A 13,695-nucleotide genomic window follows, 5' to 3' on the forward strand; every position below is an offset into this window, starting at 1 on the left:
GATCAAAGTGTAGTGACTCCTGAGAAATTGAAAAACCCATGTCCCGGGCAACTGTGGGACTTCATGTCGGCTCGATTAGAAATCTTCCAGGGTCCTACGAACTTTAACGGCAAGAAGCAGAAAGGGGCTCTGAGATGGCAAAATGGCCTTTAATTATTGCTTTTCTATCTCCCTTCAGTTTATAGTGGCTCATTAACAGAGCAGACCATAAACCTCCTTATAAACCCAGGCTCAGTAAATTGAGAAACGGGTGAATTTTTATTGCTGACAAGTCGCTGCGAACATACAGCAGTGTATTCGCACTTTTGTTCCGTGGACTCTAAAAGGCACTGCCTGTGGGGCAGCTTCCCCAGTGACTAGCAGGAAGGCAGGGTAAAGGACATTATGTTACATCATGGTGCAGATGGCTAACTAGCCAAAGGGCTTGTTATCAATCCCCTGGATTTCCTTGGCACCTGTTGTTTATGGCACATTGTAGGCACTCATATCTGTCGAATGAAGTCAGCTGGAACCTTCTAAGCTTATTTTTGTGAGGTGTATGTAAAGAAAGATCCTCTTTCCCTTATCCAGAGGCATCAGATGAAGTTCGAGGATTGCCTCTTGGTGTGGCAGCAGATGATACATGGATTTCAGTTACCTAATAGAAGTTGGGAATGATGAGGCCGACCTTGGCCGCAGACTCCCTCTCGCCTCCCTGACTGCTGTGGGAAAGAGTTCTGCACGTGCTGGGTTGGTCTCAGCTATTCCTCAGAGATTAAGGTGTGCTTGAGTATCTCGTGCAGCTTTAAATCCCAGAGCATCTCAGAAACAGTCACAGGAATTAGCCTAGAACTGAGTCTTGGGGGCACAAGGAAAAAGCCCCTTTTCTCTGCCTGTGCGGACACTTGTCTTTTCTTTGCTTTATTTTCAGCTTCTAAATATTGATTAGCTTTAGTGAGTGCTCACTGGCTCTTGTGGTTCTTTTCTTATAGCTATAGGGGGATAAGGCCCATGGCAGTTAACTGGCGTTCTGGGAACAGAGCAAGGTGAAGGGGGAGCTTTTTCCATCAGCTCTGAACATGCAATTCAATGACAAAGGCCATCATCGTGTTTCTATGTTCTCTACTGGGTAGGGCCTGCTAAGCTTGGATACCTTTTTCTTTTACAAATGCAGACTGTTGCACTTTCCAGTAATTAGCTGATATGACTGTAATGGGCTCCGGCTTCGTTGGATAGAATCTTTGAAATCAAGGGTATTAAATTGACTCTTCCTTTCCCAGGTAATAACGAATAGAAATTCCTGCTATAAACATAGAATTAATAGATTCCAAGCTTTTTTAGGCTTTGGGGTGGTGATAAAAGGAGAGGGGAATGGGCAGGGATACAGTCGTACTTGATTTCGTTCTTTCTTGAGGTGTGTTGAGATTCTTGGCGAGCTGGCCAAGTAAGTGATCCTCGGGGGCAATGTGCCGAGGGCTCTGGATGAGGACCCGGAAGAGGGTGGAGAGGTGGACACGCTGCCTATTCCGGTGTGGATTTGTGCTGAAATGTTCAAATCTTCCACCTGTTCTCGGCCGTCCTAAAATCAGGGAGTGAAAATGAATGATGATGGCCTCTGGCGTCTGGTTAGGATTCTCCAGATGACACCTTGGCAGTGAAGTCAGCCAGAACATTTTTGGCAGTTCCGCAGAGAGTAACCTATATGGGAGGTGATCATGACATAATTGAGACTCGTTGTGAGCTTGTGGCTTATCTCATTTATTTTCAGAGTTATAGGAAGCAAAGTGGCTTAGAGGTTACCTTAGGGGTCAGATTTTGCATTTGGGCTCTGGCGCTACAGCTTAAAAGCTTTGCAACTTGGGGCAAGTTATGTAAATCCTTTATTTTTTATTTTTTATTTTTTAAAGATTTTATTTATTTATTTGACAGAGAGAGAGATAGTGAGAGAGGGAACACAAGCAGAGGAAGTGGGAGAGGGAGAAGCAGGCTTCCCGCGGAGCAGAGAGCCCGATGCGGGGCTCGATCCCAGGACCCTGGGATCAGGACCTGAGCTGAAGGCAGATGCTTAACGACTGAGCCACCCAGGCACCCCAAGTTGTGTAAATTCTTTAGTTTTTTTCCATGCCTGTAAAGTGGAGATAATAGTAAGACGAGTGGGGTTATTGCAGGAATTAAACATCTTTTATGTAAGGTACTTAGGACAGCGCTTGCCATATTGCAAATGCATGATATAATTTTCAACACGTTCAACACCAGCACTGCCTTCAAGGAGCTCCAAAGGTAGTGGTAGAGACAGACATAAAAACAGATGTTTGGTAAGAGCTCGGGGGTGGATGGCCAGCTGTGTAGGGGAGAGGGAGGTGGGGGGAGTGGACCAAGATGGTGAGCGGGCTGAAATACCTTAGAGCAATTTTCACTGGTTCCGTGTTGGGAGGTGCCATTGGTGCCAAATACTGGTGTGGATGAAGTGTGAATTTCTTCTTAGAAGTAGCCTTTGCATCTCTCCTGCCCTGCCGTCCTTACCCCAGACCAAGCTGAATTACTCCATGCCTGGATTGTTATCTCTTTTTCTCCTGCCTGCCACCCCTAACTCTAGTCTTTCCCTCTTGAATCTTTTTGACATGGGATCTGGGGAGAGGGGAAATATATATATGAAGTGTTGTTTATTAATAAGCAACAGTGTATGTGTCCTGCTTTGTATGAGGAAGCCTAAATATTGCAAATCAGTATGGAACTGAAAACACAGAAAATGCCCTTTAAGCACTTTTGTTTCCGTCTTGGGAAATCTATTAATACAATACAACACATTAGTAGGCCAAAGGATGTTAACTCTGGAATCATTTCGATAGTCAAAAGGCATTGGTAAAATTTAGCTATCATTCTTGATTTACCTTCCCTCCAAAAAAAAAAAGACCCAACTATTCTTTTTTTAAAATTTTATTTATTTATTTATTTATTTATTTATTTATTTATTTATTTATTTATCAGCCGGGGGGGGGTTGTGGACAGAAAGAGAGGGAGAGAGAGAATCTTAAGCAGTCCATGCCCAGCGCTGAGCCCGACGTGGGGCTTGATCTCACAACCCTGAGATCACAACCTGAGCCAAAATCAAGAGTTGATACTTAACTGACTGAGCCACCCAGGCGCCTCTATTCTATTTTTTTTTTTTTAAAGTAAGCTCTGCACCCAATGTGGGGCTTGAATTCATGACCCTGAGATCAAGAGTTGCCTGCTCTACTGACTGAGCCAGCCTGTGCCCCCTTCCAACTGTTCTTTATTAAATTAAGAATGAAGAGATCCTTTCTTAACTTGATAGAGAATGTGTCTAAAACCAACAGCTCACTTCATCCCTACTCTTCAAACACCAGAGATTCTCTTGTGGTGATACTGTTGGTTAACTACCTATCAGCCATTCCCATCTCCTTTCTTGAAATCAGTGCTCTGAATTTGCATTGACATTTACCCCTCCCACATTCTCAGAGGAAGTGAACCCCAGCCCCCCACCTCCTTGGCCCCAGCATGGAGAAGGTGGACTAGATTAAGGATTGGATTCCATTCCTTTTGTTGATGAGTTTGGGTAAGTCATGTGACACAACTGGGCTGATGAAGGAGTCAGCGGGGTTTGTGGGAAGGATATCCTCACTTTTACAAGTGAGTTTTTAAAAATGAGACTTTTCCTCTTCTGGCCTTGGATATTGTATAGAAGACCATGATACTTAGAATTGCTGGAGCCATCTCACAATCATGAAGGGAAAGCCTGGAGAATCACAGAAAAACTGACTTAGATCCCTACATTGTTGTTGAGCAGCTGAATTAATCAACCCTAGAACTGTCCTGACTCCAGATTTCATATTATGTTAGCTAACAATTTCCTCATTGTTTAAGCCACTGTAGTTGTGTATTCTTTTATTTGCACTTGTAAACATCTTAAGTGATACACAGATCTTTCTCGACTTACGATGGAGTTATGTCCCAATAAACTCATTGTGAGTTGGAAACAGCCTATGTCAAAAATACACTGCCGAACATCATAGTTTAGCCTAGCCTACCTTAACCATGCTCCGAACACTTATGTTAGCCTATAGTTGGACAAAATCATCTAATGCAAAGCCCATTTTATAATAAAGTATTGAATATCTCATGTAATTGATTGAATACTGTACTGAAAATGAAAAACAGACTGGTTGTATAGGTACGGAAAGTTTATAAGTATATTGGTTGTTTACCCTCATGATTGTATGGGAGCTACCGCTTGCTGCCCCTGCCCAGCATCACGAGAGAGCTTTGTATTGTGTATTGATAGCCCAGGAAGAGATCAAAATGCAAATTCTAAGTATGGTTTCTACTGAATGCATATTGCTTTTACACCATCTTAAAGTAGAAAAATCGTAAGTCAAATCATCTAAGTCAGGGACTGTCTGGTATATTCCTTTTAAACAGGTGTTACACAAAGATGTCAGGGTTAAGATAAGGACCAATAATAATATATACTATTCTGGAACTTTTAACCACTGAGATAAGACAAGACTGAAGAAACAAGAATTATCAGTATTAGGATGACAGTGATGTTTTCATTATTTACAGATGATAACTTAAACTTAGGAGAATCAGTTGAAAAAAAATAGAGCAATAATAATTTAGCAGTATGGCTGGATATAAAATAAGTATACCCAAACCAATAGCATTCTTATTAGTGAACCAAAATAACCAATTAGAAAATGTATTTGAAAAGTGATACCTTTACAGTGATAACAAAAATTATAAAATATCTAGGAAAAAACTTAACAAGATCTCTGTAGGACTTATTTGAAGGAAAATTTAAATCTTAACAAAGGATATACTGAGGACTTGAGTAAATGCAAAGATATCCTGTGTTCCTAGATAGGAAAACTTAGTAGTGTAAAGGTGTCTATTCTTCGTATGTTAACATGGGATTCCAATAAAAATATCAAGCAGGAATTTGTTTTAGGATTTTACAAAATGATTCTAAATTTCATCTGGAAGAATGACCAGACAAAAATAGCTTCCTAGTCTCCTGGTATGATTTGCGTTTCTGTCATTCATGTGTGTTATATGTCTAATTGTATTATTTGTTATACAAAAGTTTTAAGGGTTACAACTTCATAGTAGATTATAATTTTTATGAATACAGAAACACACTGTCCCAATAATGGCTTTTCTTAGAAATTATTATTATTTTTAATTACATCTTTAATTTGAATTCCAGTATAGTTAACGTATGTTTCAGTTGTCCAAATAGTGATTCAACAATTCTATACATTACTCAGTGCTCATCATGAAGAAATTATTTTTGTTTTTTTAAGAGTGTTTCTTTGTGCTTGCTTGATATTTTTTATTTTCTTTTAATTTCTAGACTTTGTCTAGATGTATTTTTGCTCTAAGAAAGCATATACATGGTATGATTTTGTTTTTTGTTTGTTTTTAAATGAGACATATTTGACAGTGTATTAATTTTAGGTTTTAGGATTTGATTAGTTTTAGGATTTCATAAAAGTATATATTGTGAATAAGATTTTATTTTTGGACCCAGTCTGACGGTTTTCTTTCAGAGGGAGAGTTTATTGATTACTTATACTTATGATATGTTTGATTGTCCCATCTTCCTTAGTGTTTCTTTTGTTTTTCTATATAGAATTTTTTCAAAAATGCAATTTAAATATGTATTTAAGCCTGTTGTTCTCAAATTATGCAAATTAATAGTAAAATGGGAGCCTTTAATGTCCCTGTTGCGTAACAAAGAGTGAAACTTTATATCCCTACCTTGATCCCATGCTTCTCCTGCTCTTTCCAGTGTTTAATTCAATCTGACACTATAGCTTGGATATATATATGTTATGTTATCTGATCTCAACTTAATATTATATACTTATTTTATAAAAGATTAAATGTTAAATTCAAATTTGAAGGTATTAAAAATAATACATTGTTTTTCAGGGATACCTTTTGTGTTTAGCATTAAATTGGTTATACTAAATTCGTTGTTTTTTGCTCTTACTATATTTTTGAGTTCTCTATTTTTGATTTATCTTTCAATTAGCTGGAATATATACTTTACTTTTTTATGACTATTATGTATTTGTCATAATTTATGAGTTCTTGCCTAGCTTCAAATTTTTCTTTTGCCTTTTTTCGTGAACAGTAATTGGGGAATACAGTTACTTTATCACCACCCTTTCCTCACCAAATTTTGTGGATGGTTCATTGGCTTGTGGTGTTTAATATTGTGAAAGAGAGGTTTGGGGCTAGTTTGATATTACTTTGTTGTTAACCTGATTTTCTGCCTCGTTAGTTATATGAATTTTGAAAAAAATAGAAATTACTTTTTTGGGCGCAGGTGGGATCTGTTTTCAGTTATTTTGCTTAGATCTCAGTGTACTTTTGCTCCTGGAAGCTGGTTTTAGTCCACATATGTTTATTTACCCTTACTATTTTTATTAATTGTATTCCTTCCTATTGAATTTCATCCTGTGAAATATCTATGTCCTTGATTTGGATCTCTGTCCCCTATGGTCCTTATATGTCACCTTTCCTGTCTTTATTTTTATATCTGTCCTTTAAATTGCTTCTGGTAGAGTGTTTCCTGTTTGTCTTTCACAGTAGAGATATTGTTTTCCACAGTACCAGTTCTTGTTCTTTACTGCCTCTGCTTTTGCAGTGAGATTTTGGGCTTCTGTGTGTGTGTGTGTGTGTGTGTGTGTGTGTGTGTGTGTGTGTGTTTTCTCATTTCTGTCCCTCCCTCAGTCTTTTCTTCCCTTTTTGCTGTTTGTTTCAGTCTTAAGGAGGCCATCTCCTCTTGAAGTTCCCCCCTTTTGAGGACACCATGAAGGTGCATTCTCAAATTTCTATGTGTAATGTTTTGTATGTTTCCTTTTGAGTTATCAGGACATAGTGTAGAATAAGAGAAATGGGATAATGACCCAATGTTACAGATCTGTTGTTTTTGCTGTTCTGTTTCTGTTTCTACATTCTCAAAAGGAAGGAATGAACCAGTCTTGGGATTTGCCAAAAGGCAAGGTGGAAGTTTCAGCCTGGATGGCAGCTTCCCGATGGGTGACTCTAGTAAGCTTTAACGTCATTTTGCACGTTTGAGTCCTATGTACAATGTATTTAATTTCTCTGTGACTCAGATTTCTTATCCGCAAAATGTGAATAATGATTTTACCTCATAGAGTTTTTGTGTTAAATGAGATGTGAAACACACACACACACACACACACACACACACACACACACACACTTCTCCTAAATGAAGAAATGAACTATTGTACTATTTCTTACATAAAACAAAAATGTGTCTTTAAAACTTTTTTCTTCCAGATTTTGAAAGTTAATATATGCTCATTGAAAAAAAAATTGATTATTACGAAACAAGAAGGCGGCGCCTGGGTGGCTCAGTCGTTAAGCATCTGCCTTCGGCTCAGGTCATGATCCCGGAGTCCTGGGATCGAGCCCCACATCAGGCTCCCTCCTCAGTGGGAAGCCTGCTTCCCCCTCTCCCACTCCCCCTTCTTGTGTTCCCTCTCTCACTGTGTCTCTCTGTCAAATAAATAAATAAAATCTTAAAAAAAAAACAAGAAGTAAAAAAATTATGTGGTACCAGAGGTAACTCCTTTTACTGTTTTGGCATAGTCTTTTCCAGTCTTTCTGTTTTTAAAAATAATTATATTAAAAGGAACGTACTGATATGGAACCCTGGACATTTTGGCAATAAAACTCCAAAGAGGCTCAGTATACAAAAATATGCTAGGACCTGGCATAGCTACCACTGTATCCTTTTCACATTAAACATGAAAAACGTTCATCAATATAGGGAATAAATGGAACATATTATACTATCCCATGGCATTTTTAGTGTTAATAATTATTTCCTTTATATCCAGGACAAAAAATGTTTCATTTTGGGCCTTTTAATGAATTCTTTCTTAAATGTGGTTTTGGTCTACAGAGTGGAAACAAGTAGGCTGGACCTAAGTGTGTCTCATTATTACTGAATTTCCTGAAAGCAGAATATTAAACCTGAATGTCTAACTTGACTTGGTTTGACTTGTCATCTTCTGTAACATACAAATTGTTTAAAACTAAGGTCTCATCTTGTTGCAGGGATTTTTATTTAGGTGCCTTCTCCTGTATTCATGATTAAGGTAAGACCTCAAAACTTCAGAACTATTTTTCCAAAGCTGAACTATAAAGGAAATAGAAGAGTCTCTTTATTTACTGCATATTAAATTATTTAGTATTAGATAAAAGCATTTAATTTTGTGCTAATATTAAAAAGCTTAAACTTTTGGTTAAAACGATATTAATTTTTTTCCTGGTTCATATTAAAAATTAGAGTACTTTCGTTGTTTCTCATGATTTTTTTCCCTCAAAATTAGGGGCTGGGGGCAAAATTCACTTGATATTTAATGCGATGCCATTACTGAGAACAGTGTCACAAAACTCAAGTTTCTGGATGGACCGCTATGCATTAGATACTGCTCTTGGCATTTTGCATATTGTTTGGTTGGCAAGATAGATTTTATGATAAATTTTATTATAAAACGTCAATGGTTCTCAAACTTCAGTGTGCATTAGCCTTTCCTGGAGAGTTTGTTAAGTCACAGATTGCTCTACTCGGCTTCTAGAGATTCTAATTCAGTAGGGCTGGGGGGCCATGAGCGGTGGCACACGTAAGCATTTGTATTTCAACGAAGTGATACTGTTGCTGGTTCCAGGGTCCCACGTTGAGAACCAGTGTTATCAGCGGCATAGGAGTGGCAAGTACAGTACATTCTAGGACTGGAATGCTGCAAGCCACTCTTGGTCGGGTTGGGTGTATACGGCTTCTGGGGCAGTTCAGAATTTGAGCGTGGCATTGATGAACACGTAGTACAAGATACAAAGAGAAGCTGGAGGAGAAAACAACCAGGCAGGGAACTGTGAGAACAGTGGTGTATAAGGCTTGTTGGAGGGGTGGAGAGACCATCTGAAGGGAGAAAATGGGTTTTTGGCGGGCATTTGTGGGGAGTAAGATTGGACAGGTTGATACAGACTAGACTTTTAAAAGTCTCTTAATATATAGCGAAGGGCTTGTATTATCCTTTGGCTAGTCAAGGGGCTAGATGGAGTATGTCAGAATTTAGGAGGAGAAAATGTATCTAAAAAGCAGCCCCGAGGAACAGCTTGGAATAAAACTGGTGTGCGAGGTGGGGCCAAAAAGAAGAAAGTTTATTTAAAAGAAAAGAAAAAAAATAGTCAAAATAAAGCCTAGATAATATTCTCTTGCGCTCTCTCTTTCCTTCCTCTTTTTCTTTCCTTTTGTCTCTCTCTCTGTCTCCCTCTGTCTCTCAACTTCTGAAGGCAATGTGGAGCCAATAAACATTATTGATTAGATGGATGACATGATCAAACTAGTGTTTTAGAAAATTGAGCTGGTAGCATTGTAAAAAGAATTGAAGAGGGCCGAAGGGAGGCTCTTGCAGAAATCTTAGTCTTGAGGAAATAAAAGTTTTTATACAGGGATCGTTACATCCTTAAAATAAATACGGTAGTCAGAATGAAGCAGCTTGCTATGTGGAAGGAGAGTTAAGATGGAGTGTTTCATTTAGACTCTGAGAACTGAACAATAATGTGCAGCTTGTGGCTGTAATAACAGAGCAGGAGCTTGGGAGACAGGTGAAAACTAAATAGAGACGTGACGACTGATGGACGGGTTGATTTGTTCATTTGTGCAATCAGCGATGTTCTAGACGCTGAGCTGGTGGCTAGGGACCCCATGTAGGGAACAGTCAGAATGGCTGTGAGTAGAAGGTCCTGGTAGTGCACAGAGGGACAGAGAGGAATTTAGAGTGTGATACTTGAGAGCAGAAATGAAGGTGAGAGTAAAGGAGAAAGGAGACTGTGGAAGGAATGGTCACAGTCATTACAGTAAGTCAGGACACCGGATCTTCCCACCAAGGCCAGAATTTGAGCAAGGAGGTATTGAGGCTGTGCCAAATGCTACAGTGTAGCAAGAAGGGTACGTTGTAGTACAGAATTCCGGAGGCTGGGCTGGATGATTGGAATGTCCTCCCGGCGCTGCAGGAGTGTTCTCTGGAAGGGAAGGGGAGGTGTCTGTTGTAGAGGCAGGGGGAGGTGAAGGCAGTGGTTACAGTGCAATTTTGCAAGGAAATTTAGTGTCAGGCATTAGGAGAGATTAGGACAGCAGAAAGTTAACATGCTTTCTCTTCTATTCTTAAAGCAAGGAAGACCTTTGGGCTGTTAGTGGGCAGGAAGCAATGGTCCGGGAGAGATAAAGGCATTACCCACTAAAGGACTCCTTGGTCCTCTTCAGTTGCTGGGGACAAAATCCTTGGGAGTCATCAGTGGCCCCTCCTTTTTTCTGCACCGCACATTGGATCCATCAGAAAATCCTTTGGGTATTATATTCCCTTCAAAAATAGATCCAGGATCCAACGACTTCTCACCTTTACTGACATCAGCCAGCCACTATCGTTTTTGTCCTGAATTACTGAAATAGTCTCCTAACTGGTCTTCCTCTTCCTTCCTTGACCTTGAACCTGTCCTCAACAGTGTTCAGAGTGATCCTAACAAAGGTTAAGTTGGATCATGCCACCGTACAGATTTCAACAGGGGCTCCTACTCTTCTACTCACTCGAAGTAAATGCTGAATTCCTTACAATGGCCTTCAAGGCCCTGTCAGGCCGGATCTGCTCCCCTCCTGCCCCCTTCCCCTCATTGTTCTGCCTTCATCTACCGTCCTTCAGGTAGGTAGGCTTCAGCCACACCAGCCTTTTTGCTATTCCTCAGATGGTCCAGAATGCTCCTGCCCCGGTCCTCCGAGGACCTCTCTGCTCCAGACATCTGCTTGGCTGCTCGCTTCTTTCAGGTCTTTGCTTATACGCATGTCATCTTTAAGTGAGGCCTCCCAGAACACACTTTCATAAATTGCGACTCCATAGGGCTTGGCATCTTCTAACACTATATAATTTACTTCTCTGTTTTATTTATTGCTTGTCTGTCTCCCCCTGCTAGGCTGTGAACTCCATGAGGGCAAGGATTTTCCCTTGGTTTTGTTCATGGCTACATTCCCAGTGGCTAGAATGCCTCTCGGAAGTGGGCTCTAAATGGAATCTTTAATTAATGTGAGAGAAAGTGTGCTTGGTTGCTGAGGGAGACAGGCCTTAGAGGGTAACAATAATCGCTACTATATGTTAAGCACCCAACTCTGTGGCAGCTACCCTAATCTGTTATTGTATTTAAATCTTACAACTGCTTTGAACAGTGGACATTCCATTCCATTTTACAGCAAAGGAAGCTGAGTAATGGGAAGGTTTATAAACTTTCACAAGCTTAATAAACTAGCCCATGCTCTTAGATTATGGAGGTACTCTACTATACTTGAATCAGAAAAGGGGATCAAAAGCAGATGGTTTAATGCTAGAAATCAGGGAGGATTTTTCTCAATATCACATTTTCTTGATCCATGTACCCATTTAGGCTGTTTCTATATCTTAACTACTGTAAGTACGTCATCTGTGAACATGGGGGTGCAAAATCTTTTTAAGTTAGTGTTTTCTTTCATTCTTTTTGGATAAATACCCAGAAGTGGAATTGCTGGATCATCTGATAGTTCTATTTTTAACTTTTTTGAGGAACCTCCATACTGTTTTCCATAGTGGCTGCACCTTTCTTCATTATTCTTGACTTAATTATTTGTCCAGGTAGATGGCCATTCAACACCTGGCTCTTGCTGTTCATTGCCCTCCCCAAATTCAGTGACCTTAACCTCTGCCCCTCCTCAGTCATTGGTACCTGTGGCTGGAGTTGAGGAATCTGTGGCCTTATAAGGAAAGCAGGGCAGGGTTAACAGTGGCAGGGTGTGCTGAGAAGGGTTAAAGGTTTAAAGGGTCTAGAGAGGATGGAGCTCCAGTCAAAATGGGCAGAGATTTGAAGCAAGGTAGACCGAATAAAACTCATTCCTGCTTAAAATAGTTTTTTGTGTATTCCAAGATGACTTTGATGTTGAAAAAAAATGTGCATTTTTACATTCATGTTGCTGTTATTTCTTCCTTTTTTTTGATTAAGTAGAACCCATATTGTTCACATTAAACCTTTTTTTTAATATGAAAAAAATTACCAATGGGTTGTCTTCTGCATGGAATTTAGGATAAATACTATGTAGGTATGGGTAATAAATATAGCATGAGCGATAAATATAATTTCTTAAAATTAGAATTTGTAGAGAGTCAAATTATTCATACTTCTCTATTTAGCCAAAGAGGTGCTAAAAAGTTGGCATTTATATTAGTGTGAATTAGTGTTACTATTTATAACATTGCTAACAGATATCTGAGAAGAATTATTAGTTTACATACCCATGTTTTAATATTTGGCAGGTTGCTTAAATTGTGGTTTTTGAAATTAGTATATGAATATTAAAAGCAGGTATTGATTTCATTGCTTTTTTCTGAAGCACACAAATTAATCATGTGTAAATTGAATGGGAGTGCATATAAACATAATACACCAATATATATGAATTCAGAGATTTTTTAATGTGAAGAATTTGGTTTTAAATGGTCTGGGTGATTGTAGTCATTTCCTCTATTTAGTAGCTTGTGTAAGGTTTATATAGTGATGTAATACGTAACTATTCACATATTGACACAGTGCTACACATTGACTGATTTGCACATTGGCTAAAATATCTTCGGCTTTAGCCCTGGAACCTTATAAAAACTGAGGGAAAGTTCAACCTGGCTTAAAATGGCAATCAAAAGCACATATCTTCATTGGAGAAGGAGTGTGATAGACTTCTTGGTTTGCCTTCTCATTTGTGCATAGGAAGATTCTAAGCTTCCAAAGATTTCAACTGCTCAGTCAACCCACCTAAGAGGTATTAGAACACTAATGAGAATTCACTCTTTTATACCAATGAAGAGAATTAATTTGGTTGTTTAAAAAATTTTTTTTCAGAGGCCAAGGCAGGGGGAAATGAGATGTTGGTCAAAGGGTATAGACTTCCAGTTAGAAAATATATAAGTTCTGGGATCTGATGCACAGCATTATTGTTAGCGATAATGTATTATATACTTGAAAATTGTTAAGAGAGTAGACCTTGAATGTTCTCACCTCAAAAAAGAAACGACAGTGGTAATCATTTGCAATATGTAAGTGTATCAAATCGACACTTCTTATACCTTAAACTTACACAATGTTATATGTCAATTATATTTCAATAAAGCTGAAAAAAAATTTTTTGACTATTATAAAAGTTTATTTAACAAAAAAGTTCAATATGAAAATGCACACGACCTGATTTTTATATTGTAGTAAAACAGATACTATGGAGGGGACATGTGGAAGCAGTTGATTTCTTCTGATGAACACACCCATTGTTTATACTCGCTCCAAGACTTCTAACATGATGATACTATTTCCTCGTATTACCACCATTCCAATATTGTTCTGTTGCCCACTAGTTGCCATCTCCACACATTCATCTATCACAAGATTCATAAATGGATCAAACCCCCCCCAATATTCCTTGGACATGTCAGCCACCATTGAATTTCAATGACAGTTTCTTGTCCATAAATTTTTTCAACTCGAGAGAGTGAGCTTTGCTCATGGTGTCTACTTGGCAAGCTCAAAGATGCCTCCAAAAGGAATTCGTGGCATCCCTCATGCTCCCCCCGTAGGCCCTGCTGAAAA

The 13,695-nt window shown here is 38.9% G+C and overlaps 1 protein-coding gene and 1 pseudogene across 6 annotated transcripts in view; one reads left to right on the forward strand and one right to left on the reverse strand.

The window, feature by feature from the left end:
• The window catches only part of LOC112829405 (small nuclear ribonucleoprotein G pseudogene), a 108,904-nt pseudogene extending 95,292 nt beyond the window's left edge, over nucleotides 1-13,612 (reverse strand).
• TNIK (TRAF2 and NCK interacting kinase) overlaps nucleotides 1-13,695 on the forward strand; it is a 380,604-nt gene that overhangs the window by 17,774 nt on the left and 349,135 nt on the right. Inside the window, exon 1 of one of the 6 annotated variants that reach the window (XM_073897367.1) lies at nucleotides 8,118-8,141. The exons of the other annotated variants lie outside the window; for them this stretch is intronic. Coding sequence (XP_073753468.1) covers nucleotides 8,133-8,141 — 9 coding nt within the window. The 5' untranslated portion in view covers nucleotides 8,118-8,132. Of the gene's footprint in view, nucleotides 1-8,117; nucleotides 8,142-13,695 lie in introns of those variants that run through there. 6 annotated transcript variants of the gene reach the window in all.

Source organism: Callorhinus ursinus, unplaced genomic scaffold (genome assembly GCF_003265705.2).
Source record: "Callorhinus ursinus isolate GAN/ISIS: 27379988/994484 unplaced genomic scaffold, GSC_fseal_2.0 scaffold1, whole genome shotgun sequence".
Classification (NCBI taxonomy): Eukaryota; Metazoa; Chordata; class Mammalia; order Carnivora; family Otariidae; genus Callorhinus; species Callorhinus ursinus.